The 26,953-nt window shown below is 38.6% G+C and overlaps 1 protein-coding gene across 10 annotated transcripts in view; it reads right to left on the minus strand.

Moving 5' to 3' along the window:
• Positions 1–4,562: 4,562 nt before the first annotated feature.
• NAA16 (N-alpha-acetyltransferase 16, NatA auxiliary subunit) overlaps positions 4,563–26,953 on the minus strand; it is a 104,664-nt gene continuing 82,273 nt past the window's right edge. For 6 of the 10 annotated variants that reach the window (XM_038386774.2, XM_043504545.1, XM_043504547.1 and 3 more), the window contains 11 exons: positions 23,602–23,674; positions 23,193–23,362; positions 22,657–22,809; positions 15,784–15,912; positions 14,950–15,163; positions 12,822–13,015; positions 11,546–11,654; positions 10,646–10,744; positions 10,153–10,296; positions 6,565–6,662; positions 4,563–6,251 (listed from right to left, as the gene is read on the minus strand). In XM_038386774.2, the coding sequence (XP_038242702.1) occupies positions 6,051–6,251; positions 6,565–6,662; positions 10,153–10,296; positions 10,646–10,744; positions 11,546–11,654; positions 12,822–13,015; positions 14,950–15,163; positions 15,784–15,912; positions 22,657–22,809; positions 23,193–23,362; positions 23,602–23,674 (1,584 nt within the window). In that variant the 3' untranslated portion in view covers positions 4,563–6,050. Of the gene's footprint in view, positions 6,252–6,564; positions 6,663–10,152; positions 10,297–10,645; positions 10,745–11,545; positions 11,655–12,821; positions 13,016–14,949; positions 15,164–15,783; positions 15,913–22,656; positions 22,810–23,192; positions 23,363–23,601; positions 23,675–26,953 lie in introns of those variants that run through there. The other 4 variants (XR_006277744.1, XR_006277742.1, XM_038386850.2 and 1 more) reach the window with 3 other exon arrangements.

The following is a 26,953-nucleotide window of genomic DNA, read 5'->3' on the forward strand; positions in this document are numbered from 1 at the left end:
AGAGATCTCTTCCCCTTTTTCATATAAAATCCTGTTGTAATTTGTCCACTGTTACTTGGACATGTTTGAATCAAATGAGTGAGATGAAGGCATTGTAACCTCGAGGAATCACCCGGAGTTCTAGTAAATTGATATGCATTCTGGACTCCCATACTGTGCCATATGATTGCCCAAGCGAGCATCCCAGTTCAAGAAAATGGTGTTGATAACGGTGGTAGCTTCAGGATTTGGTGTGACGAAAGGAAGCCCCACCCAAATCTTCTCTGGTTTTGTCCTCCAGATGAGTCTGAAACGTTGGGCAGAATTGTCACCTTGCTATTGATGTTGCCCTTCTCTGGAGAGTACTTGGAGAGAAGCTAGGCTTGTAGGCAGCAAAGATGAAGACTGGCAACTAGAAACAGCTGCCAGCCTAATTAGCCAGGGGTTATAAAGGCTGGGAGGAAGGAAGCCAGGGGGAGAAAAGGGAAAGGCCAGAGGCTGCGAGAGCCTGATGGCTCTGGTCTGCTGCTTGTGAAACCTGACTGTAAAATCCTGTATATAGATAGTAAGGTGGTGGTGGGAAATAGATATCAATAAAATACACTGGTGATTGCATCAACCTGAGGCTTCTCTGACAGGTTTGTGAGGGCAGCAGGGGCAGAAGCAAGAGGGAGTCAGCTGCACCTCGCTACAGTCACACACTAAAAAGGAGCAAGGGCAGAAAATACAGTGTTTGAACCCTGGGCATAATTCTGGACTTCTTGCAAGGAAAAAGTTCCTGGTTGGGAAAATAATGGAGAAAAATACTAACTATACTATGTAGACTATAAAAAAAACTACTAAAGCTACTAAAAAACTATATACAACATTTTACAGCAATGACACAGGAAAAAAAGGAGCCAAGGATACCAAAGTTTCCAACTCAAAGCATGCAGCAGTAAGAAGGAACTGGAAAGGCATCAGCCCACACCAACTTTTATGCCCTCAGTTCACAGCACCAGGAGCGCTATGGCACATAGCTAACAAAAAAAATTCAGGACTCAAGCTCATGGTGTGCATGTGTATTCCACATATGGAATACACATAGGGACCATCGCTTGAAGAATAATCATGGGATACATGCAAGTGAAGAAACCATGAAGACACATGAACATGGGTAGGGTTTTGCTGTGAGAATGTGGACACCTGGGCTAGGCTAACCTGGGTGCCCTGACCTGAGTGCCAATCTTCTGGGTTAATTGTGCAGCAAAGGCCTATCTTCAAAGGCTGTCTACATGGGGAAAAGATGTTTTAACACACATTAAAATCTGAGTGTAGAAAAGGGCAAACTATATTTGAAAGCATGTTAAGCTGGTGGAGGTACACTGTGGGCTCCTTTCCTAGGCATTAAGAGCAACACAGCAGCTAAAAGGTGCAATTACCAGCTCAGACAGATACAGATGCTAGCTTTGCTTCAGCTAGTACCTAAAAATAGCAGTGTGGCAGAGGCTCAGGCTAGCCTCCCATGTACAACTCCACTCCCCAATTCCCTGGTACATATTCAGGTTGTTAGCACAAGCCACTGCAGCCACACTGCTACTCCCCCTCTGCATGATATGGAAGATATTTGAATGTGTGTCTCCTGTGCTACAGGGGAATGCCCTAGTTACTGGACCATGGGGTATTCTGATGTGGGGCTCTGCTGTTGAAGCGATTCCACTTTATATAAATAACTGAAGAATAGTTGGAGCAGGAACTAGTCTCCCACACCTTAGGTGACTGCCCTAACCATCAAGCTGTAGAGTCGTTTGCTTGGGCTCTCTTCCTGGTCCTATGACTATTCATTATCATGAATGACCAGGACTTGTCACTGTGACATGCACAGCAGAACAACACTCAATTTAGAATACGCCATAGCTCAATGGCTAGGGCATGGTCCTCCCATCTGGGAGAGCTGTTCAAATCCCTGAACTGGGGAATTGCCTTGATTATAAGTTCTGTATGAATGAATTCCTATTATAGACATGCAACTATATTAGTTGAAACTAGGTTTAACCTGTTCACAAGGTGTTGGTGCTAACGCAGCTATGTAGGTGATTAGCTACAGATGGATGAAACCATGACAAATTCCCAACATAAGACCTTAGTAATATTAAAATCCTCAACAGTACTTCATCAGCACAAGCTGGTATGAAGCTACGACTCTGACTCTTATTCCTTTTCATATTTATATCACTAACCTTTTAAAAAGAAAATTGTGAAGATGGATGATGTAAAGGCCAAGACTCTAACAGGGTTCAAAAAGAACTAGATAAGTTCATGGAGGATAGGTCTGTCAGTGGCTATTAGCCAGGGTGGGCAGGGATGGTGTCTCTAGCCTCTGTTTGCCAGAAGCTGGGAATGGGTGACAGGGGATGGATCACTTGATGATAGCCTGTACTGTTCATTCCCTCTACGGCACCAGCCTTGGCCACTGTCGGAAGACAGGATACCGGGCTACATGAACCTTTGGTCTGACCCCATATGGGCGTTCTTATGTTCTTAATTTAATTTCTTGTCTGTTGCCCCAGTGTCACAGACCTTGCAAGTCTTGCAGCAGAATATAGACTGAATTTGCTGCATAGTATATGACATACAACAATGGCTAAGAGTTATGTGCTACAAGAGCACAATCCACACTCTGCATCCTCCTGCTCCTCAGTAGAAGAGAAATAGGAAACTAGGAGTTACCCTGATCTCAGTTCTTGCCTCGCCTGAGAAGCCGCCGCCTCTCGTGTTTCAAAAGAGAATGTTTCTGAATCTGAGGTCAGCTATATGCCTTGGAGGAGGCAAAACGAAGGGAAGGGGAGGCTTGAGGTAAATCTTGGGGAGAGTTGTTGGACTGGAGAGAATGGTTTGGGGCAGCATAATCTGAGGCTGCTGGACTTGATGCCATCTGTGAGGGTCAGAGTTCAGTTCAAGTTTGACGGAAAGGCCAGAATATGCTGGCGCAGAGGGTATAGTGCAGATATTTATGGATAGTGTTACTACAGGAAGGAGAAATCCAGTTAATTATTTGTATCACAGCAAGCAGGAACCGTAATCATAGACCTTGTGCTGGTGCTGTACTACCCCAAAGTTCATGGAAGGCCATGATTGTTGAAGAATGGTATTGTGGGATAAATGGATAGAAGGAAATTAGGATTAGAGATTACTGATTGTGGAGTAATAAGTGGCGTTTGAGTGAAGTCACACAAATGGGGAAAAATAACGGAAAAGCAAAGAAGAGACTGATGAGAAGGAAATAGAAATAGGGGAAAGGAGAGACATGGGAAGCAAGAATGAAAAAGAAAAAAGTACACAATAGAAAGAAAAATGAAGGGAAAAGGAAAGGAAAGCAAAAGTATAATAAACATTTTAGAATTTAGTAGAAACCTGAGGCAAACTTGCAATAGAATACATACAATTAGCATGCATATATACACACACACACACACACACACACTTTATATAAAATTCTCTACATAAACACTGAGTTCATGTGCAACAGCTTTTGATGGCATACATCCCCTCTGTGGAGGCTGCTACCATCCCTGCCAAGCCTGACATTTTTGTCTTTAGAATTACTGCAAAAGTAGCATGCATTTCCAAACACATTTTCCGACAGGATCCACCCCTTGACACTTCTGTAGATGTATTATCCTTTCTACATCACTCTAGACCTCCTCTGCAGTGGTCTGTAGGATGGTCAAAAGCTATTATACAGACCAATTTGAACCTGTGACCCCAGCCATGAACCTTAGCCAGCCTCAGCCCCTACAGAAGGTCCAGAAAGAGCAGAAGAATGAAGGGATTCAATTATTACAATTAATAAACCCTTTTCACAGGGGCTTCAACCATTCTGGAAGCTTGAAAGCCACAGACCTAGTTCATCTACCTACCAACGATGTTTGTTCTTTACACTATATTTTCCTGCTGCTTTCTTAGGTAACAGATTGTTGACATGGTCCTATGAATATTCTGTCTTGGGGGTAAGGCTAGGCTTTATTCACGATTTATGAGATCAAGATGAAAAGCAGATCCCAGTGGCATTCCTATCACCTTATACCTGTATCTATAGTACTTCTGCCTTTATTAGATGTTGGATTACACCTTCATCCATTTGGACACCAGTTTCCAGACAAAATATTGAAAGTGGATGCTGGGTGAGCCAACTGACTTTTACACCTTAGGCTGCTTCAGAAGCAAACAGATTCTAAGGATGCTTTGGCTCAATGGCACATAACTGCAGTCAGATGCTTTTCCCTGTTTATGCTTGAGTCATCTCTAAATAGGCTACTTTCCCATCTAAAGGCATTATGAATGTCAGTTTGGGGCAACATGACTGATGAGACAAAAGTTGCTTGTAGAGGTCTCTCAGAGAAATCAGTTACAAAAACAACTATGAGGTTGTGGGTGCAGGAATTATTTTTTCACAACTTGCATAGGATTCATGTGGAACTTCCAGTGACTGTGGAATTGAGGCTAGGAACATTCAAAGAGAAAAACTAATGCATTTTAAATGGATTTTCTACTTTAAAATTGTGTGGCCATAGAATCTGCAAAAAATTAAAACCAAAGGCAAGTGTGTACAAAATAATTTATTACAGCATAACATATGTTGGCATTATTTTACAGTGAGTTTGTCATTCAACAATTTTGAATCTAAACAGATGACACACAAAGGAGACCATTTTAATTAGAACGGTTTATTTGTCTTAATAAAATCCCCCTTCATGAACTTATATTGGCCTTAGAGGGGCTAGTTAATATTACTGAAAATATTTACACTACAGTGAAATAAAAACAAATCTGATTGGATGATTCCATTGCAGTTTCCAGAAAATGTATTTTCTGTACAAGCCACAGTATATTTAGGTTTTGATAGCAGTTCTTGTAGAATGCAAAGCTGTCATATGTAGTGATTTTGTCCAGCAATATTATGCTTTAAAACAGCCATGTTAAGTTCAGACTTTCATTTTGATGTTGTATATTTTATGCACTTATTAGTTAATGCACCAGAACACAGAATAAGAAAGAGATTCATTGTGATTTGTAGTCAGCCTATTTGTGCTCCATTAAATAATTTTTAAATATAAAATGCACTTCTCAACTACTAGTTGCTTTTGTAGCACTTAAAGCAATAGTATTTAGGCAAGAGAAGTATTAAATTTATCGGCTATAAGTCCACACCTAAGACTTTTAATGGAGGTATACAGTAAACTTACCAGTGAATTTTTATGATCCTGAGAAGAACCATATTCCCCATTATTGTACCTTATGCATCTGCCCAAAACTGGAGTAGCTTTTCCAAACCAATAAATGGCAATGAAAAAAGAAAGACGACAGGCAGACAGACAATGGTATCTAAACTGTATCATATCCACTATTATTTCAGGGAACTACATGTAATCAACTGTTTTTTAAAACAGTTTTTTAAAATGTTAAACCATTCAAAAATGCAAGTAAACAATAGCTATGGAACAAAAGGTAGATAGAAAAAAGTTTTTGAAAACTCTTGCCATCTATTTTTAACCAAACCTCCATATCCACCAGCACTAGTTCCATATAAGACACAGAATTGACAAGAAACATGCAAACAGCCAACATTTATGGTTATGTGCTTCAAAAGAAACCAAAAGGATCAAAATTAAAGAAACCAAAAACAAACAGAACAAGATGACGGGGACTGATACAAGCAGCACTTTTCAGTTTTAATTTGCTAAAATCTGCTCAACTGAATTTCATTACCAAGAAATTATTATATGTACTTCTATATGTAACACTTAGGTGAAAGTATCTTTAATGTCCATAATTTGGGGATTTTGTTGTTAAAAGACTTAAAACAGTACAAGAATAAACATGACAAATGTTGATTAGAGATAATGTTTACATCAACATTGGCAGTTCTTGTTGGATGAAAAACACGCTAATAGCATACTCCATTTTCATTTAAGCATCCAAATATTTCATTTTATACCTGTAAGATATAAAAACTGAATCCTGGAAAAGTAAACCTGATCTGCATCCCACCAGTCTGTAGGTATAGTCAAATATTTTATTTGTACACTATTTCAAATTTCATTGGACAACGCATCATGGTTAACAGCTGTATGGTTCACTGATGCAAAGTTACTGTCATCCTCATTTGTGGCAGGCATAAAGGCAGATGTAAAAGGAAACAGTTTATGACATGCTGTCCGATACTCTTCATATTGGGTGTGGCAGCTTCCGAAGCTGCCATCAAGCAGTGCCTCAAAAACCTTTGTTAAAGTCTAAAGAAACAAGAACAACAGTTAAATTTAGTCTAGACTATTTTATTACTAAAGAAAACATGGGGCTCTCTAAATCTCGCTTGCATGATTAATGAATGCAGTGCCCTCTGCTGGCAATAAGTGTCATTGTCCTTGTTTACAGAAGTCTGACATCGAGAATATAATTTTAACCAAAATAAAAATATTCCTTTTAATATTAATAATCAAGATTCAGAAAAATTAACTGTGTACATGTATCTTGTACTTCATACAACATGCTCAAGACAGTCTACTTTGTCCCTAAATATACATATATAAATATAAATTAGTTTACCTTCACATTTTTGTCTCTCATAGTTTCATCTAATCTAGTAGCAATAGCAATTGCTTTCTCCTGTCTTGATTTGTCCAGGAAATACATCATCTTAGCACCTTAAGCATAAGGAGAAAAAAAAAGACATTTGATCAGACACTGACAACATCCTTTGGTAAAATACTTGATTTATTGTAAAATTATAAACTGATACAGAAAACAATCAAAAAACAAAAGGAAGATATCGTGGATTGAGGCTTTCTACAGATTTTAGAACATATGAATGTTTCCCTCCATTATATTTTATATAAGAAAATCATATTTTCACATTTTACTTATTATAAGCGATGACAGCACAAATATTTGATAGTTCATTAAGAGCATAAGGATAAAGTAAACCTGTAGCTCCGCTAATGACAAAAATGAAATGCTCACTAGAAACTTTGCTTCAAATTTTCACTAAAATGTTAATAGAAATAGGATGCCATAGGCAACAGTTAATAAGGAAAGAAGTCAACAGGCAGAATAGGGAAACAATATCTAGATAACTAAGTCATTCAAGTCAGCATGCCAGTTGAAATGCACCCTACAATGATAAAGGAACTGGCAGATGTCTTTTTAGAACTACTGTGAATTATTTTTAAAAAGCTCTTGAATTAAGATGAGCTGCTAGAATAACGAGGCAGGTATGACAGGCCTTTAAGAAGAAGAAGTACAAATTTACGTAATTTGGCATCCTACCTGAATAAATCCAAGGGCATGAACAGACATTCCCCCTCTTCCAAATATGAACACATAGAAACTAAATAAGCACACAACCTACTTGCAAGGAAAAAATATCATAAAAAGTATGGTTTTGACCTAAAAAGTAACTAGATAAAAGCAGCACCATCTTACTCAGATCCATGCCTTGTCTGTAATTCAGTCTCTATTTGCTTACTATATTATTTTCTAAGTAAGTTTATATAGCTTTTTATTCCTGATTGCTCTACAGAACAAAACACCTAAGAAGGGGTGAACTGGAATATATTATGTCTCGTGGAATCAATAATTATTCATTAAAATAAATGTAACTAATTTCAAAGCAAGCCCAATGAAGATTATGAGGTAGCACAGGGCTGTCATCAAAGGCTTAATTTAGCTTGCAGAATCTTTCTAGTGGTGATGCCCGTAACAGGGTGGTTTACCTCTTAAAGAGCCAGGGCAGCCATGGAGCAGCCAGCCCTGCTCTAGAGAGGAGTCCAGCAGGCAGCTGCTGGGAATCAGCCAACCCAGCTGGGCAGCATCAAGTGATTGGGGCTGATGATACCTAGCTGGGGGATATAAATGAGGACCCCAGACTCCACATGCAAGTCTGGGACAAGGAGAGGGCTGGGTGCACTCTCCTGTAGCTGCAGAAGACGACTGTGCAGGGGCAAGTAGCCCTGAGGAGTCCCCAGACTGGGAAAGTCCTGACTAATAAGCTGCCATAGGTCAGAGGACCCCATAACATAGGTAGGGAACAGGACTATTATTTTGTTGTTTCATGTTTCAATTTTTTTTTTTTTTATGTTGGCGAATAAACACAGCCCTCAAGCACAGGCTAGAAACTGAACTGTGTGTGGCCACTTGTACGCCGCAGGATGGTGATTTAGCCCACCAGCCTACAATGCCCAAGAAAGAAAGAACCATCCAGCTTGCCTTGCAGATCCGAGTACTGGGTGTGCAGGACTGGCAATTATAAGAGACGTAGACTGCAATGAAGGTAAGTAGGCAAGCCCAAACTTGATTATGCAGAAACAGGCAACAGCGTGACGCAGTCACACAAAGTTAATCTACATTACAACACAGGACCATCCTTTTCTCCAACAATCTTATCCTCTAAATGTACTTGCTAACAGTACTGAACACACTGTAATGCTCAATAAACCATTAGTCTTGCTCTGTGCCACTACAATATTCGATTTACTGGTTTACAGCCATTTAAAATACCTTAACCACTGGACCCTTAATGACTTAAAATAGTCTTTTATCCATAGTGAAACAGTCATTAAGTGAGAGAGAATATGATTTTGTAAGTCCAGGAGTTAGGGCACCAGGAAGTCCTGGGTCCAGTCCCCTTACTTTAGTCCCCCTTTCATTATTTATCTACAGTGGAACAGCTTCAACTAAGGTAGACTGAAGGAGCCCCACATCAGAATATCCCATAGCTCAGTAGTCAGCACACACTACAGAAAGGTGGGAGACCTGTTCAAATACCTCCTCCACCCTCTGAAAGAGATGGGGGAATTGAACCTGGGTCTTCTATCTCCTAGGAAAATGCTGTAACCAGTGGGCTAGAAGTTATAAGGTCACCTCTTCCTCCTCCTGTTTTGTGTGGAATGAGGCAGACATCTAACTCATTCCTGGAAGAAGTCACTTATGTGCCTCACCACCTGACTCCAGGCAATGAGATCCTGTTTGTGGATTGTAAGCAGAGATAGGAACACGAGTCCTGGCTGCAGGGAAGCACCTATTTCCATGAGAGGGACAGAGCTTAGCCCATATGCTTCTCCTCAGCATCTTCTATTGGCTTGCCTACACAGCTCCCCATCTAGCATGCTGGGTTTTGTGGATCATATTCTTAGGCACCTATCTGTCCCCATTCATTGTATAGGAGCCCAAGTGTTTAACTTGGCTTTGTGGAATGCAGTGTTGCTGTGATTTTCTAGGCATCTAAAAGTTAGGTGCTCTGATGCTCAATATTGCAATGCTTAAGTCCCTTCATTGATCCCACTGTAAATGTCTGATAAATGTGAAGACTTCTCACCTTCAAGCTGCTGGAAGGGAAAAGTTTTGTTTTCCTCTCACCCATGCCACTGTCTTCCTGAGGAGGAGATTTCTACTCTAAACTATTTATATCCAGAGCCTTCTGGCCACTCCACTCATCTACTCTACCCTACCCCCAAGTTGTTTTGTGTGTCCTGCTGCCACTTAGTAACTTAATTGACTACTCTTAAGCAGCAGCAGCAAGAGCAGCGTAAAATTGACATAATTATTGACTTTTCCGTCATTACCCAGTGTTGTGAATAGCAGAGGTGAAAGTTAGTCTTGTTCTTCCATTCTGTTGCTGCTTCTTTGAAAAGCTATGAGCAGAAGCAGAGGCACTCCAGCTAAGTGGAAAATAAGGAGGGAGGACTGTTTACATTACAAAGGTTTTTTGAGACCACAAGGGATAGAAAATTATTTTTCTTTTAAAAATAAATCCTGAAGAAACTGAAAGCTTCCCACATGATGCAGTGAGTGGACAAAAGGATTGTTAAAGCCCTTCAAACTGAAATGTAAAAAATTATTTGTATCTGAGCCTCTGGCATATTCTAATTGGAATGAAGAACAGAGAAAGACATTGACTTGATTGGTTTCAGAGTGGTAGCCGTGTTAGTCTGTATCAGCAAAAATTAATGTATCCTTGTGGCACCTTAGAGGTTAAGAATTTATTTGGGCATTCTTCAGATGCATGGAGTGAAAAATACAGTAAGAAGAATGCCCAAATAAATCTGTTAGTCTCTAAGGTGCCACAAGGACTCCTTGTTATATGAACTTGATTATTTACCATCATTTAACATTCTCATAGCATCAAAATAAACAAACCTGAGAGCAGATGCAGAATGGAGGTAGCATTATGTTTGAGAAACTCTTCGTTAAAACTTTCCAAATCTTTGTTAACAAAGATTTTCTGCATTTCTTGAGTTAGGACCTTGTTCACAATTTCTGGGAGATTACTATGATCAGATACTTAAAAAAAAAGAAAAGAAAAGCAGAAAGAGTTACCGTTGCTGCTATTGTTCCAGAGAAACTTCACGTCTAGTAATACACCACTTAAGCGCGCACGCGCACACACACACACACACACACACACACACACACACACACTAGTTGAAATCAGTATTACAGAAGTCAATATTTTACCATCTTTGATTTTCAGCAAAATATTAGAGGGCTTCAATAGGTTCTGATGAAATTCTGAACACTTTGTATATAAATAATGCAATTTTTTTGCCGTGTGTCTATTTTATTTTAAATATATTAGTGTTTCTATAGTATTTAGGCACTAAAATATCTACAGCTGCTTCATTGTACATACCAGATTTAGAGAATTTAATCAAACATTCATGTAGCCATGGATTATTATTGTTGATAGCAAAAGCTCTCTTGACAGACTGCAACATTAACAGAAACTTTCCTGTGCCAGAAACAAGAACCAAAAAACCAAAACCAAGGTTATATATACAAAAAGTTAGAGAAGTGTGTATTCCTTTAAATTTCATTGCAGACACTGACCCAAATCCTTAACTTTCTCATAAATATACCCCAAAATGCCAAACAGATTTAGTTTAAAAAAAATAAGTTAGGTATATTTTTACTCGTCTCAGAAATTTAAAAAAAAATCAGTTTTTACACAAAGTGATGATAGGAATGTTTTCTGAAAAACCCATGAACCATGTAAAAATAAGTCTAATATTTAGGTGTCTGGCTTTTACAGGAAGTTATCTCCCCAAATCCTTTGTGATTTCATTAGTAAATCTACTGCAAATATTAGAAACACCAAATCTTATGCAGAATTGTCATATCTGTACTCTCAGTACGCATACAACACATTATGGCAGCCCTTAACTTCATTCCATTATAGAAGAGCTGCTGCTGCTCACAATTATTAGCAACACTGCATCAGATACGTTAGTCTAACTTTTTAATTGCTGAATAATTACAACTGGAAATATTTTTTCCTCCACATCTCATTAGCATATAACCTTTATATAATTCCTTTATTCTTAAAGTCAGTTTTAAGAACAAATTATATGCTGCCAAAGAAAGGTGATGTGGTATACATTAAGTTTTCTGTAATATTTATCCATTAATGCTAGGCACGATGGAAACTCTTGCCTCAGTAAGTTAGTAAATGTAGATTACAGCTGGGTAAAAATAGGTTGAAAAAAGGATTAGAACATTTGGAGAAAAAAATTAAAATTTGCATATACTTTACCTTTTCTAAAGTATATTTCAAATGCTAACAGATGTGTGTCTATGTTATCTGCAACAAGATTTTTAAGTGGCATAAGGAACTTAATAGCTTCCTCTAATGGATTTTTGACCTGTTTTAATAGAAGATGAAATTAAGGTTATGTAAAAAAGAGGCATCTATCACTAATGCATATCTTTTAAAAAGATGAAGCTTTCTATGAATTTCAACCACCATGCAGGGACAGATTAGCCATTGTGTTTTTTTGTTCAAAAAAACACAAATAAAAAAACCACACACAAGCCTGTCCTGGTCCCACTATTCACAGCAAGGAAAAGAGTACTTCAATCACTTATCTGATTTCTAGAGTATTAGCACAAAACAGAAAAATCTTCATTTATACTCAAGAATGCATTTCCTATAGAGTTTAAGAGATCACATAGCCAACCAGTAAACCATGACGACACCTGTCTGAAGTAAACTGAACCAAGAAACATGTATTTGAACAAACAGTTTATATATCACTGCTGTCTTTTGACCATTTTAAGTTACCCCCGCTTGATTATAGCTACATGTGGCATTACCGCCACGTATTTCAGATGGGTACCTTCTAACTAATATCATAGTGGTAACAAAAAAACAAACATCTGAACTAATTTATAATTAAAAAATAGTTTCAGATGTTTACAAACAAATGTACTTAAGTCCTCATGTCAAATTTTGTGGCTGTCAATCACATTTTCCCACTTTTTCCCTCTACTCTGTTGCTGTGGGAAAGACCTATATAAAGGACCGGGGGCATAGCTGTACAGAAGAACAGTGCCTACAAAAATCTAACAATGGCTAGGTAGCTGATGTTCCAAGACCACTGCCTATCATGCTAACTAGCATCGTCTCATTGTTTCCTGGTGCTCCCTCTGATTCCACAGGCTGTTTTAGACCATGGGGGTTTTGTTTGCTTTAAAAAAAAAAAAAAAAAAAACACAAAATTATCAACAAAGTGCTAGCAAATGCACAAACTAAACATACTGGAGAAAAAGTGAACTACCATTTTTTCCTGTAATCTTTTACTTAATTATAGGTGTTATAAAAATAGTCGGCAAATTTATTTTCTACAAAATTGATTTTTAAATTGATTTTTCCCTTTAAAAGGATTTTTAAATCTCACTTTAAAAGATTTCCAATCTTTCATCCCCACACACTTCCGGAAGATTGAAACAGAGTGTCTGAGGGGTGGCCAAAGAGAATATCATAAGATGAACTGCCATAAGTTTTACATAACAAGTAACACAATGCTTACTCTCTCCAGTTTTTCAGGAACTAATTCTTCCTTGGGACCACTAGTTTCCTCCTCTTCCTCATCTCGTTTTTTCTTTTGAGTCTTTTGTTGTCGTTCTCTTTCTGCATGCTTTCTCTCCTCTTCAAGTTTAGCTTTCTTCTGTGCTCTTCTCTGCTTGCTCAGCATTTTCTTCAGTTCTTTGGCTGAAAGGTTTTCTATAGATAAAATACAATAAGTTTAAATTAACATCTGATTTATACAGACTCAGAATTTCAATAATCTTGATTTTTCCTCAAACAATATATGGGCATCTCTAGACTTTTCATATAGGGAAAGGAGAGATTTATTTCTACAGAAATTTCAAGAAACCAACCTTTTTCACTTATCAGTAAAATGTACCAATTACTATGTAGTCTAATATTACTGGACATTACACTTTCAACAGAAAACATTTTGTAACCTTAAATGCCAAGGTTTATATAAATAATATAAAAATGAAAGTCCAGAAACTTAGAAATATTTATTTAAACCATGAGTCAGATGAAGTGTGAAGTTTGGAAATCCCCTAATATTATTTGCAGCCTGGGACATTATTAGAACATTGTGTACTCATACAGTCTCTTTCATCCAAAGATCTCAGGTGGCCCAACAAAAGGTGGATGACATTTTTCTTGGAAACTAAACTTAAATTCACCTATTACCCGTAGTTCAGTATCATCTTAATGCTCTTGCTAATATCTACTGGAAACCTCCTAAAATATTCGTATTACACTGGAGTGTTTGTACCCTTTAAGTGCACACACTTATACTACCTCCTAAATTAAGTTTAACTATTATATAGCATAAATAATTTATGTACAGCTAATGTACTAGGTGCTTCATAAGAACGTAAGAGAAGCTTCCACTATAGACAGACAGACAACTTGGTGGAGAAAAGAAAAGTGACATAAGTGCATTTAGCTGTGCTATAAAAGGTGCATCTTGTTATACATGATGTATTGTAAAAAGAAAAGGAGTACTTGTGGCACCTTAGACTAACCAATTTATTTGAGCATAAGCTTTCGTGAGCTACAGCTCACTTCATCGGATCCGATTGCATCTGATGAAGTGAGCTGTAGCTCATGAAAGCTTATGCTCAAATAAATTTGTTAGCCTCTAAGGTGCCACAAGTACTCTTTTCTTTTTGCAGATACAGACTAACACGGCTGTTACTCTACCACCTGACATGATGTATTGTGTAATTTATTATACTCTGAAGGGAGGACAAGGATTTATTCGTCTCACATATGTTGATTCTTCCTGTGCTTTAAAAAAATTAAATTATTATCTTTGAATTTCTTCCCCTTGATCAATGCTATCTCAACATTAAGATGCTCTGGATACATGCAATATTCTAGCTGCAGCATCACTGATGCATGGGTGGGAAGTACAATCTTTAGATGCTTTGCAGGCACACTGCATTTGAAAAACCTCATAACTAATTTAGTCACCATTATGACCCCTTAGATCCTTCACATTTACACTTTGAGAAAATATTTTTCCAAATGAATACCAGTTTCAGATTATTTTCCAGATGTATTCACTTGTATTTTGCCAAGTTGAAGCTCAATTTATTTCCTGTACATAATTCTAACATCTCTAGGTCTCTCTGTATGTTTTCCCCAGGCACAGTGGTAGGTATTTTGCACACAAAATGTATTGTGATGTTTACCAGTTCTATTAGATTTTTATTATATTAACTACATTAGGTCTCACACCAATTACTGCAGCAATCCATTGACTACCTTCCCCTAAACTCAATACATGATTGTTTTATCATTACGTCTTCATTTATTATTTTCCTGGTTTAAGATCTATGTAATGGTGTTCATATCTAAAACAATATATTTTATATACACCAAATGCTTTACTAAATTCAACAGATATCTTTTTTCCCCATCTACTAGTTTTGTAGTTTGATAAAAAAAAATTGTCTGTCATAATATTTATTCTTAACTATTTCTTTTCAGTTACTGATCAAACATTCAAGGAATGAAAACTTCTGTATGTTACAATATATAATAAATTTTATAGCCTGCAATATTATTTAGCTAAGTAAGTTTTAATTTGTGTTATTTACACATATTGGACTATATTACTGCCTAGGTACCTGAATTCACTTCTTGTTCTTTGCTTTCATTGGTTAGAGGATTATCATGTAGTTCCAAGTAGATTTCAATTGCTGATCGAGCAGCCTTGAAATAAAAGGCATGTTTCCTGAGAACATCTTCCAATCTCAGAAGGTCTACATAGGCCCGAAGAGTCATCTTTCTCATGCAGTATGTGTGGAAGTCAAACTGATCATCTGTAATCTCAAAAAAATGCTAAAACACAAAAACCAAGATCACACTTAAATCCTTTCACCGATTTTCTTACCATTACCATTTAGATACAAAGTGGAGTAACAAGTAGCATTATTTGCAACCCTGACATATCTAACACAGAAAATAAGAGACAACCATTTATTGTCGAAATGTAGGTAAGAGAAATCTTCCCTCCATCTCTTTTAAAAGCAAGCTAACTTAATTTACCCAAAAAACAAACGCTGCCTGCCCCCATTGATCTGAACAGCAATTTGTATTGTTCCGAGTCCATCAGAAAATACTACCCCATTTTATTTTGTTTTTAAACAATGTATACATTTTTGAACAGGTAGAAGAGAGATGGCACAAAGCAATGTAAGAACAGTTTTAGAAAACGTGTCAAAATGATTTATGGTTATTGGACTTTTCATTTACTTTTTTTAATAATAGTTACATTAACAAAGAACAAGATCTGTTATCCATTAAGTTAACACACGGATTATATAGCATTTTAAAAAAACTGCAGTATCAAGATTTTTAAATGTGAAGAATGCCATGCTGAACTGACTGAGGCAAACAATATTTCTACTGCATTATGAAAAAATGTATATAGGAACAGACCAAACTTTTTACCTACTTACCCTTTCCACTTCATGACATTTTTTCAAAGCATCACCACACTTCCCTAGTCTCTGATAAGCTGAAGCGCATTCAGTCTGGAACCACATACACTGCATCTCATTTAGATTTTCCATAGCAGATGTCCCTTCCTAAAATGAAGATATTCATAACTCGTGAAACCAATAATTTATTAACTGCTGTATACCCTTTTCCTCACACATGACTTTTGTTACTAAACAACCATTCACTATATTCATCTATAAACATACTTGCAATACAATAAAAAATGGCTATAACTGCAAAACCTCCCTTATTGAATAGTTATTGACATTCTGAAAAGAAAAAAAAATCACTCCTGCTCAAACTGATCCTTCTTCCAGCCTCCTTGTTTCTTTAAGTGGTACTTCTGCAAAGCCACATGGGCACAGATTAATTTACTTGAAAAATAATTCATTTTGCAGGATAATATCTCAGTATTTTTCGAAGTTAAATTCAAACAAGAAAAGAGACAATTCCCTCTTCTAAGATTAAGAGGCAGTGAAATATCAGACTCATTTTTATGAGAATCCTTAAATTTCTGAAGGATTCGTTTATTCTTTTTTGCCTGAATCAGAGGAAGTACCTGCTAGTTTAAAACCAACAGGTATATTTACTGGTTTGTTGCCAGTACCTCTACTGATCCCAAACAAATTTTTATACTCTGGATTTGGAATTAAAAATAAATAAAAATTGAGGACTGTAGGATTTTTTTAAATATAAATTTCAAGTTTTTAGATCAATAAAAACTATTGAATAAATTGGAAGGCACATTCTATAAACTATCAAAATAATGAGATACAAGAAACCAAGTTTGCCACCAAATTATCAAAACACTTAAGAGGAAAGGAAAACACTATTAAATAATCTAATTCCGACATATAAATTATTTAACACTTAAGTGTATCTGTGTCCTAATTCTGTATCATCAAAAACTATAGATAAAGTAGACATACTTTAAACAAATACGCATTACTACATATGAAGAAAATACGCATTACTACATATGAAGAAAATACTACAATTGTTCCATTAATACATGAAAATATAAATGTCAGCTGATAAAAATAAACATTTAGATCAAAACTTTCATAGATTATACAACAGAAGAGTCAACAAAGACTTCCACTGATATTCTAAGAAAACCAAGACATCTTATTTTCCACAGTACAAAAAACTTTATACAAAAACTAAATAGCACACTAAATCAAACCAGATTCTCCCTCACCCACACTTAGTGAAAAACTTCTCTGCTTATAATCATCACCAGACTACACTGTGGATTTCTACAGTTTCTGGAAACTGACAAGCAGTGAGCACCTTAGGTAGGAGAATGGTATTTCTGAAGTGCTGCTTAAATTTCTGGAAGTATACAAACTGTTTTGCAGTGAAAACTTAGTTTTTACACTTACGTGAATGCAGACATCATGGACTTTATAAGCAGGGGGTTACAAGTTAAGTTTTCAGGAGTGCATAAAAGTGGCTTAGGAGGCTAAATCCCATTTTCAAGTTAAATCAATGAGAATTAGGTGTTTAGGATTTTCAAAAGCACTTAAATAGTAACAGATGTCTATCTGCATCTTTAGGTGCTAAAATAGCTTTGAAAATCTGTCCCTTAGAAGCCTAAGGCTATGTCTACACTACAAAATTAGGTCAAATTTATAGAAGTCGGTTTTGTAGAAAGCGTTTTTATACAGTCAATTGTGCGAGTCCCCACAGAAATGCTCTAAGTGCATTTAGTCGACATTTAGTTGGCGGAGTGCATCCACAGTACCGAGGCAACCATCAACTTCCACAGTCTTGCATGGTGGGTAGCTATCCCACAGTTCCCGCAGTCTCCACCGCCCATTTGAATTCTAGGTAGAAATCCCAATGCCTAATGGGGCAAAAACATTGTTGCGGGTGATTTTGGGTACATATCAGGCACCCCCTTCCCTCCCTCTCTCCCTCCCTCCGTGAAAGCAACAGCAGACAATCGTTCCGTGCCTTTTTTCCTGGGTTACCCGTGCAGACGTCATACCACAGCAAGCATGGATCCCGCTCAGCTCACCGTCACCATACGTCTCCTGGGTGCTGGCAGATGCGGTACTGCATTGCTACACAGCAGCAGCTCATTGCCTTTTGGCAGCAGAGAGTGCAGTATGACCAGTAGCCATCGTCGCCGTACTTCAGGGTGCTCTTTTAGCTGACCTTGGTGAGGTTGGTCATAGGCAAACATGGGAGTGACTCAGCCAGGTCATTTCCCTTTTAAGTTTCATCTCATGGTGATTCAGTCCTGCCGGCAGTCCTACTGCAGCGTCTTCTAATAAGCAGCCAGGAGACGACGATGGCCAGCAGTCGTACTGCACCGTCTGTTGCCAGCAAGATGTATAAAGATAGATGAAGTGGATCAAAAGAAGAAATAGACCAGATTTGTTTTGTATTCATTTTATCCTCCCTCCCTCCGTGAAATCAATGGCCTGCTAAACCCAAGGTTCTGAGTTCTATCCTTGGGGGGCCATTCTGTTTCTCCTTGATGCAAAGCCACCCCTTTGTTGATTTTAATTCCCTCTAAGCCAACCCTATAAGCCAGAGCAACGGCAGACAATCATTTTGCGCCTTTTTTCAGCGCAGACGCCACAGCACAGGGAACATGGAGCCCGCTCAGATCACTGCAGCAATTATGAGCACTATAAACACCACACACATTATCCAGCAGGATATGCAGAACCATAACCTGCAAGAAAAGCGAAACCAGGTGAGGAGAAGGCGATTGCAGCACAGTGACGAGAGTGATGAGGACATGGATACAGACTTCTCTCAAAGCACGTGCCCTGGCAATGTGGGCATCATGGTGCTAATGGGGCAGGCTCGTGCGGGGGAACGCCGATTCTGGGCCCGGGAAACAAGCACAGACTGGTGAGACTGCACAGTGTTGTGGGTCTGGGACGATTCCCAGTGGCTACGAAACTTTTGCATGCTTAAAGGCACTTGCATGGAACTTTATGACTTGCTTTCCCCTGTCCTGAGATGCAAGAATACCAAGATGAGAGCAGCCCTTACAGTTGAGAAGCGAGTGGCGATAGCCCTGTGGAAGCTTGCAACAACCGACAGCTACCCGTCAGTCAGGAATCAATTTGGAGTGAGCAAATCTACTGTGTGGGCTGCTGTGATGCAAGTAGCCAACGCTATCACTGAGCTTCTGATATCAAGGGTAGTGACTCTGAGAAATGTGCAGGCCATAGCGGATGGCTTTGCTGCAATGGTGGGGTGATAGAACCCATATCCCTTTCTTGGCACTGGAGTACCAAGGCAGCGAGTACATAAACTGAAAGGGGTACTTTTCAGTGGTGCTGTAAGCACTGGTGGATCACAAGGGACGTTTCACCAACATCAACGAGGGATGGCTGCGAAAGGTACAAGACGCTCGCATCTTCAGGAACTCTGGTCTGTTTCAATGGCTGCAGCAAGGGACTTACTTTTCAGACCAGTAAATAACCGTTGGGGATGCTGAAATGCCTACAGTTATCCTTGGGGACCCAGCCTACCCCTTAATGCCAAGGCTCATGAAGACATACATAGGCACCCTGGACAGTAGTAAAGAGCTGTTCAACTATAGGCTGAGCAAGTGCAGAAAGATGGTAGAATGTGCATTTGGGTGTTTAAAAGCGCGCTGGTGCAGTTTACTGACTCTGTTAAGACCACAGCGAAACCAATATTCCCATTGTTATTACTGCTTGCTGTATGCTCCATAATATCTGTGAGAGTAAGGGGGAGACGTTTATGGTGGGGTGGGAGCTGGATGCAAATCGCCGGGCTGCTGATTACGCGCAGCCAGACACCAGGGTGGTTAGAAGAGTACAGAAGGGCGCAGTGAAGCTTTGAAAACCAGTTTCAGGAATGGCCACGCTACCGTGTGAAAGTTCTGTTTGTTTCTCCTTGATGGAAACCTCCCCCCCGTCCCGGCTTCACTCTACTTTCTTGTAAGCTAAGCACTCTCCCCTCCCGCCTTCGATCACCGCTTGCAGGGCAATAAAGTCATTGTTGCGTCACATTCAAGCATTCTTTATTAATTCATCACACAAATAGGGGGATAACTGCCAAGGTAGCCCGGAAAGAGTGGTGGAGAAGGGAAGGATAAGGCCACACAGCACTTGAAAACTTTAAAAAAAAACCAAAAAAACAAAAAAAAAACCCCAAACAAACAAAAAAAAACCACTTATTGAATGCCAGCTTTCTGTTGCTTGGGCAATCTTCTGGGGTGGAGTGGCTGTAGGCCCCTCCACTGCGTTCTTGGGCATCTGGGTGAGGATGCTATGGAACTTGGAGAGGAGGGCGGTTGGTTACACTGGGGCTGTAGCGGCGGTCTGTGCTCCTGCTGCCTTTCCTGCAGCTCAGCCATATGCTCCTCCAGCAGCCCGAGCATTGATTCCTGCATTCTTTCAGCAAGCTGATGCCACCTACCATCTTCAGCCCGCCCCTCTCCTCATGTGTTTTCTTGCACTCTGAGACTGTCTGCCTTCAAGTATTTTGCTGTGCTCTGTCAGTGTGGGAGGACAGCATGAGGTCAGAGAACATTTATATCGCGAGTGCATTTTTTTTTTGGACTTCTAATCTTCGGTAGCCTCTGGGAAGGAGAAACATATGCAGCTGGTGGAGGGAAAAAAAAGAGTGGTAGTTAAAGAGAGACATTTTATAGAACAATGGCTACAATATCTTTCACGGTAAACCTTGCTGTTAACATTACATAGCACATGTGCTTTCATTACAAGGTCGCATTGTGCCTTATTGAGGATATGCCAGTTTGGTGAGAGAGATCATTCATGCAAGGCCGGGCAACAGAGTTCAGCTTGCAGGCAGCCACGGTAAGCCACAGTCTTTTGGCTTCTTTAATCTTCATAACATGTGGGTATGGTTTCAAACAGCAGCGCCCTCATTTCCCATACAAAGTAGCCATTGGGTTGGCCATTTAAAATGGGTTGGCTGCAGTTTCCGGGTTCACAGGCAGCAGAAACCCAACTAACCCTTCCCCCCAAATTCTCTGGGATGATGGCTTCACCCCTTTCTACGCTGCGTGGCTGACAGCAGGGAAGATTTCTGTTCAGCCACAAACAGCCCAGCAGGAACGGGCACCTCTGAATGTCCGCTTACTAAAACAACCATATTTCAACCAGGTGACCATGAATGATATCACTCTCCTGAGGGTAACACAGAGATAAAGAACGGATGTTGTTTGAATGCCAGCAAACACCAGGACCATACGCTGCAATGCTTTGTTCTGCAATGATTCTCGACTATGTGCTACTGGCCAGGTGTGGGAAAGTGTCCTACCATGGAGGACAGAATAAGGCTGCCTTCCCCAGAAACCTTTTGGAAAGGCTTTGGGAGTACATCCAGGAGAGCTTTATGGAGATGTCCCTGGAGGATTTCTGCTCCATTCCCAGACTTTTTCCAGTAGCTGTACTGGCCGCGAATGCCACGGCAAATTAATCATTAAACATGCTTGCTTTTAAACCATGTACAATATTTACAAAAAGGTACACTCACCAGAGGTCCCTTCTCCGCCTTCAGGGTCCAGGAGCCCGCCTTGGGTGGGTTCGGGGGGCACTGAGTCCAGGTCCAGGGTGATAAACAGATCCTGGCTGTTGGGGAAACCGGTTTCTCCGCTTCCTTGCTGTGAGCTATCATCTTCCTCACCCCCAAAACCCGCTTCTGTGTTGCCTCCCACTCCTTGGATGGAGTCAAAGCACAGGATTGAAGTAGTGGTGGCTGCACCCTCTAGAATGGCATACAGCTCATTATAGAAGCGGCATGTCTGGGGCTCTGAACCGGAGCAGCCATTTGCTTCTCTGTTTTTTTGGTAGGCTTGCCTGAGCGCCTTAATTTTCACGCGGCACTGCTGTGGGTCCCTGTTATAACCTCTGTCCTTCATGCCATTGGAGATTTTTTCAAATATTTTGGCATTTTGTTTTTTCGAATGGAGTTCTGCCAGCACAGATTCGTCTCCCCATAGTGATCAGATCCTGTACCTCCCGTTTGGTCCATGCTGGAGCTCTTCGGCAATTCTGGGACTGCATGGTCTCCTGTGATGGTGAGCTTTGCATGGTGACCCGTGCAGGTGAGCTCAACACACTGGCCAAACAGGAAATGAGATTCAAAAGTTCGCAGGCCTTTTCCTGTATACCTGGCCAGTGCATCTGAGTTAAGAGTGCTGTCCAGAGCGGTCACAACTGAGCACATTGGGATAGCTCCCGGAGGCCAATACCATCGAATTGCGTCCACAGTACCCCAAATTCGACCCAGCAAGGTAGATTTCAGCGCTAATCCCCTCGTCGGGGGTGGAGTAAAGAAATCGATTTTAAGAGCTCTTTAAGTCGAAAAAAGGGCTTCGTCATGTGGATGGATGCAGGGTTAAATCGAGATAACACTGCTAAATTCAACCTAAACTCGTAGTGTAGACCAGGCTTAAGTATTATCGAAATGACTTGGATTTAGCATGAACAATTTGAAATGTAGATTTGTTCTTAACCATTAGTCCAAGTTACATAGCTTGACAATGACAATTTTCCAAGACATGACAGCTATTAAGTGTGTTCCACAAAGGAACTTACTCCTGTATGTGTGGCAATGCATTAACGTTTCTGGGGTAACATCTGTGCTACATCACAGTCTACTAGAAAATTACTCATTACTAATATTAAGTTATAATTACACAGGCAAGCATACCCTAACAATGGACAAATATCTCTAATGGGTAGATTTCTGCTATCACTCAAATCAGTTACTCTGGCTGAGATGTGGTATCAGATAATTACATCTGATATGTGATTTTTCCAACTGAAAATATTACCAACCCCCTCTAAAAAAATATTTCCTACCCTTGTAAACTTGGAACACATCTCTTCTGCATCTTTCACCATATTTGCTCGGAGCATATATTTTGCACATTTGGAGTTGATGAATCTATCTGCTGTATCCAAAGACTGTGCTTCATCCATCCATTTGGCAGCTTCCTTGAGATTACCTACATGCTGTTATGGAAAAAAAAAAGTGAATTATATTTCATTCTTAAATACATTTTTGACTAAATATAGACTTTTATAGCTATTAGTACTTTGGCACCAGGATTTATAAGCACCTTAGAAATATTAAAGATAGATTTTAGTCTTTTTTTCCTGTGGACTTTCCAAAGTGACCACTCATTGTAAAAGTTATGCTGCTTTATTCCATAGTATAAACAAACTGGAAAGTGTATTTACATTTTCTGATTGAAAGAACAGAGTGTCAAATAAAAAACAGAGCAAATGATCATGCCCCAAACCAGAAAAATCACACTATCAAATCTTACGAAAATTTCAACTGAGTAAGGGACCTCTCACAGCCTAAAATTAGACATTTCATTCAACTTTTTTACCTTGTAAATTTTTGCTTTTAAATAGAACAGTTCTATTAATGTTGGAGTGCTTGCAATTGCAGCATTAATGTATTCCAAGGCCAATGAACACTGGCCAAGTTTGTCAAAGTGCTGTGCCAGGAAATAACGAACCCAAAGTAGTGTCGTTGGGGGCTCCTTCTCTCCATTTTCTGTAACAAAACAGATATAAAATTACAGTGGCCAATAAGGTTGAAGACTTCATTTGGGGAAAAACACAAAAAAACCTGATAAATTGAGCAAGTATTTGCTAAATTGTTTTCATTTGCAAAAAGGTAGAGATATAACTATTCTCTGGCAAAAGGCAGCAGCACTCCAACAATTATTGATAACTGTCAATACAGGGATTAGTAACTGAAATGTAATTTAATACCTGTCCATTGAAACTTACCATATGGACTAAAAAAGTCACTGGTTTTCAGAGAAGCTTCATAACCGGTAACAAGTTCTTGAATTATTTCTACCTATATATGAAAAATATAAATTTAAAAGTTTGCCTTAAAATACTATAAACGTTGGAAATAGACTCATGTTAACATTTTTACAGTTACAGCACATCACCTAAAAATACAATGAAGCAGTGTCTAAGGAACTACACTAAAATAAACAGATACTTAACTGGGGAAAATATTGGATGGATCATATGAGTATTCTAGAAACAACAATTTCTGTTCCTCATCACTTTCACAAGATATTTTGTGTTCATCCATGGTAGCTGTTCTACATTTTTTTCCTCATTACACATTCTTGAAAATGAACTATCAAAACTCAATTAAATGTATTTGATTTGTCACCCCCTCCCAAGTGCTGTTTAGTAAATATTTTAGGTACTTCAATTTTTGAATGCCTAGCTTGAAACAACTTGAAGAGGGTTGGTTTCTGAAGAGGGCTGCAAGTATGCTTCTCATAAGGATGAAGGGTGGAAAGAGGTCTCTGGCTGAGTCCCTGTGAAATGACTACATGAACACTGCTGGGATTTTATTGAGTTATTAATGATGCTAGGGCAGTTAGAACCTTGACTATACGACTTAGATTTTTAAATCTAAATAAAGAAGCCTGATTTTTGATGCTCAGCACTTTCTGAAAACCAGGCCCCTTAAATGTCTAAAGTTGGTCACCCAAAAGTTGAGGCACCTGAAATAAAAAATTTAGCCTACAATCCGAAATTTGCATTGTACAATCTTGACACAAATGCACTCTCTAAGTAGTTATGTGTAATATCATAAGAACCAATTGATTTTATTCTAGAGCAGATGACTTGGTAGTGCAAAACATCTGTTCCTGAACGCTTCAGAATTCTTATAGTACAATTCATTGTTTTGAATTGTTTTGAATAGGTTAATTGAGATTAAAAATTGCCTTTTAAGTCTAGCAAGTATCCAGCTTCTCAAGGGAACAAGACTAGAAATTAAGATTAACAGAAACAATTGTAATGTGTGTACAAAATACAGTACATGGTCAAATGCGCTTAAAATTTGGGCTAAGCATGGTGCATATAGGAGGGGACAACTCTATGGACCTGTTACATAAATGCATTAGCTTTTCACCACTTACAGATGCAAGTTAAAATCTGGATTGTTACACACAGAATGTGTTTGGTGACCACAATCTTGTCTCTATATAAAACAAAATAATTACAAAGATAAAAGAATAAATGACGGAAAAACCCTGCAAAATTAGCAAGATTTAAATTAATGAAATGTGCAACATTTTGAAAACATACTTTTAACAGTATGAGAACTACAACACAAAAACGAAAGGTCGCTCTAGAAGACCAAGTGAAGTGGTCAGAAGGGCTTATCCTAGGTAAACACATTTTAATGTGTCAGGAAATACCAAGTCTCATTTTTCAAAATAAATTATTTCACATTGGATCTGCTAAATCCAATGAAGCCATTGTGAACTCTTCAAAAGGGGTTATATTTATGAATGGGCATAAAAGGAGAGTTTTGAAAAAATCTCAACAGAAGTCATGTTTTTGGTAAAAAATAAAATAAAAATCTTAGCACTTACATATTAGCCCTTTTTTCCCCCCACAGACCTAAATTTTAACAAAGGAGAAAAAGTGCTGAAGAGCCACATATGCAAGTAGACAAAGGAGAAAAACATATCTGATATTGCTCTCAGACCTGCCCGCTTCCATTTGGTGAAAGGACCTTTAAAGGGCCAGCAGAAAACCTCTTTTACAACCCTTTTCTTTTTTTAAGAGAATATTAAAATACTGAAAATTCTAGTTTCCCCTTAAGCAGCAAGCTTGGAGTATATAGCTACACTACACAAAACAGAACACGCCACCTTTCCTTAGTGCTTTTCATTACTAATCTGAAGTGCTCCCAGACTTTAAATTCTTCTCATTTAACTACTGAAAAACTCAGATAATTTTTGTTGTGGTCAAGCAGCTTTATTAGCTTGAGAGTTATTTATGTCAAGAGGAATTAAATCTTCATACTGACTTGAGAAATACCAAACATGCTTTATGAACCAATTTGAGTATCGTCTGGTTCCTAAAGTGAAACAGATTCTACTAAATTGCACTCGCTCTTTAACAGGATGCTAAATTCTTCCCCATTCAGTATTGTATACCGAGTTCTATTTCTATAAAACAAGGAAGTATAATGGAAATTTAATTCTGAAAAACAATCTAAATGATAAATTTGCAAGAGTAATATTTGAAGAACTCAGTGGAAACTGCTAAAAAGAAGTTACTCTGTATATCAGGTATTTTATAGATATTATTCCAAAGATTCTTTAGATGAAAATAAGGGCAACCTTTGTTTGCTATGGATATACATTCACTGGGAATCCATTTCTCTTTTTCTCTCTCTCACACTTTGACTATTTTTATTTAATCTCTTACAGCATCACTAATAATTTAGAAGAATATATCTAAACCTATTTCCAACTCAATACTCATTTTGGCATTTACATAATATATCATTTTAAGATTTTGTAATGGGCTTTCAGATTTAATAAGTTAATGCCAATTTTCAATTTGGCGTACTTGCTACTTAAAGGCAAAGTTAATGTCCTGCAAATATGATTCATCTTTACTCAGTCCAAGTCTCAAATATGACCATGTTATCTATAGTTTAGATGGAAATGTTCATCTCTTTGACACAGTCGTGCTCCTCAGAAAAAAGGTTATAGAAGCAGGCCACCATGACTTAAAACTCAGGTTTCATTGGGATCATTGTGGAGCCAGTTCCAGAACTGAGGACCCTCCAGTGAGAACACCCTTGCCTCTGGTCCCCCAGAGGGAGATTAAGTGTAAGGGCTCTAGGCAGAAGTACCCTTTCTTCTTTACCGCAAAAGGTAGCCTTCTTAGTAATCAGAACTTAGACCACACAGAGTTACAGGTCACCGTTTGCACCCTGCATTATATCTGGAAGCATTATCAAGCCAATGCAGGCTTTTGACAGCTGTAACGTGCTCCAAACAGCTGCCACAGTTAAGAAAGCAGATTGCCACATTCTGCACTAATTGTAGATTCCAAAAAAAGCCTTAAGAGTGGATAACTACCTCCCTGGCCTCCAAAGCACCTGCTCTCATGAAACTTATATAGCATGTTTTCACTGGTACTACTCAGTCAAAATATGAGTTGGTTACATTTGAAAATGAAAGCATTGAATTATGAAGCTAAGCAAAACCCAATTATATCCTAAGTAAATTCTGCATTGTTTGTATTTCTCAAATATATATTCTTATTCTACAAACTTAAACGCAAATAACGTCGTATGCACCTT

This window comes from Dermochelys coriacea, chromosome 1 (assembly GCF_009764565.3).
Source record: "Dermochelys coriacea isolate rDerCor1 chromosome 1, rDerCor1.pri.v4, whole genome shotgun sequence".
NCBI classification, from domain to species: Eukaryota; Metazoa; Chordata; order Testudines; family Dermochelyidae; genus Dermochelys; species Dermochelys coriacea.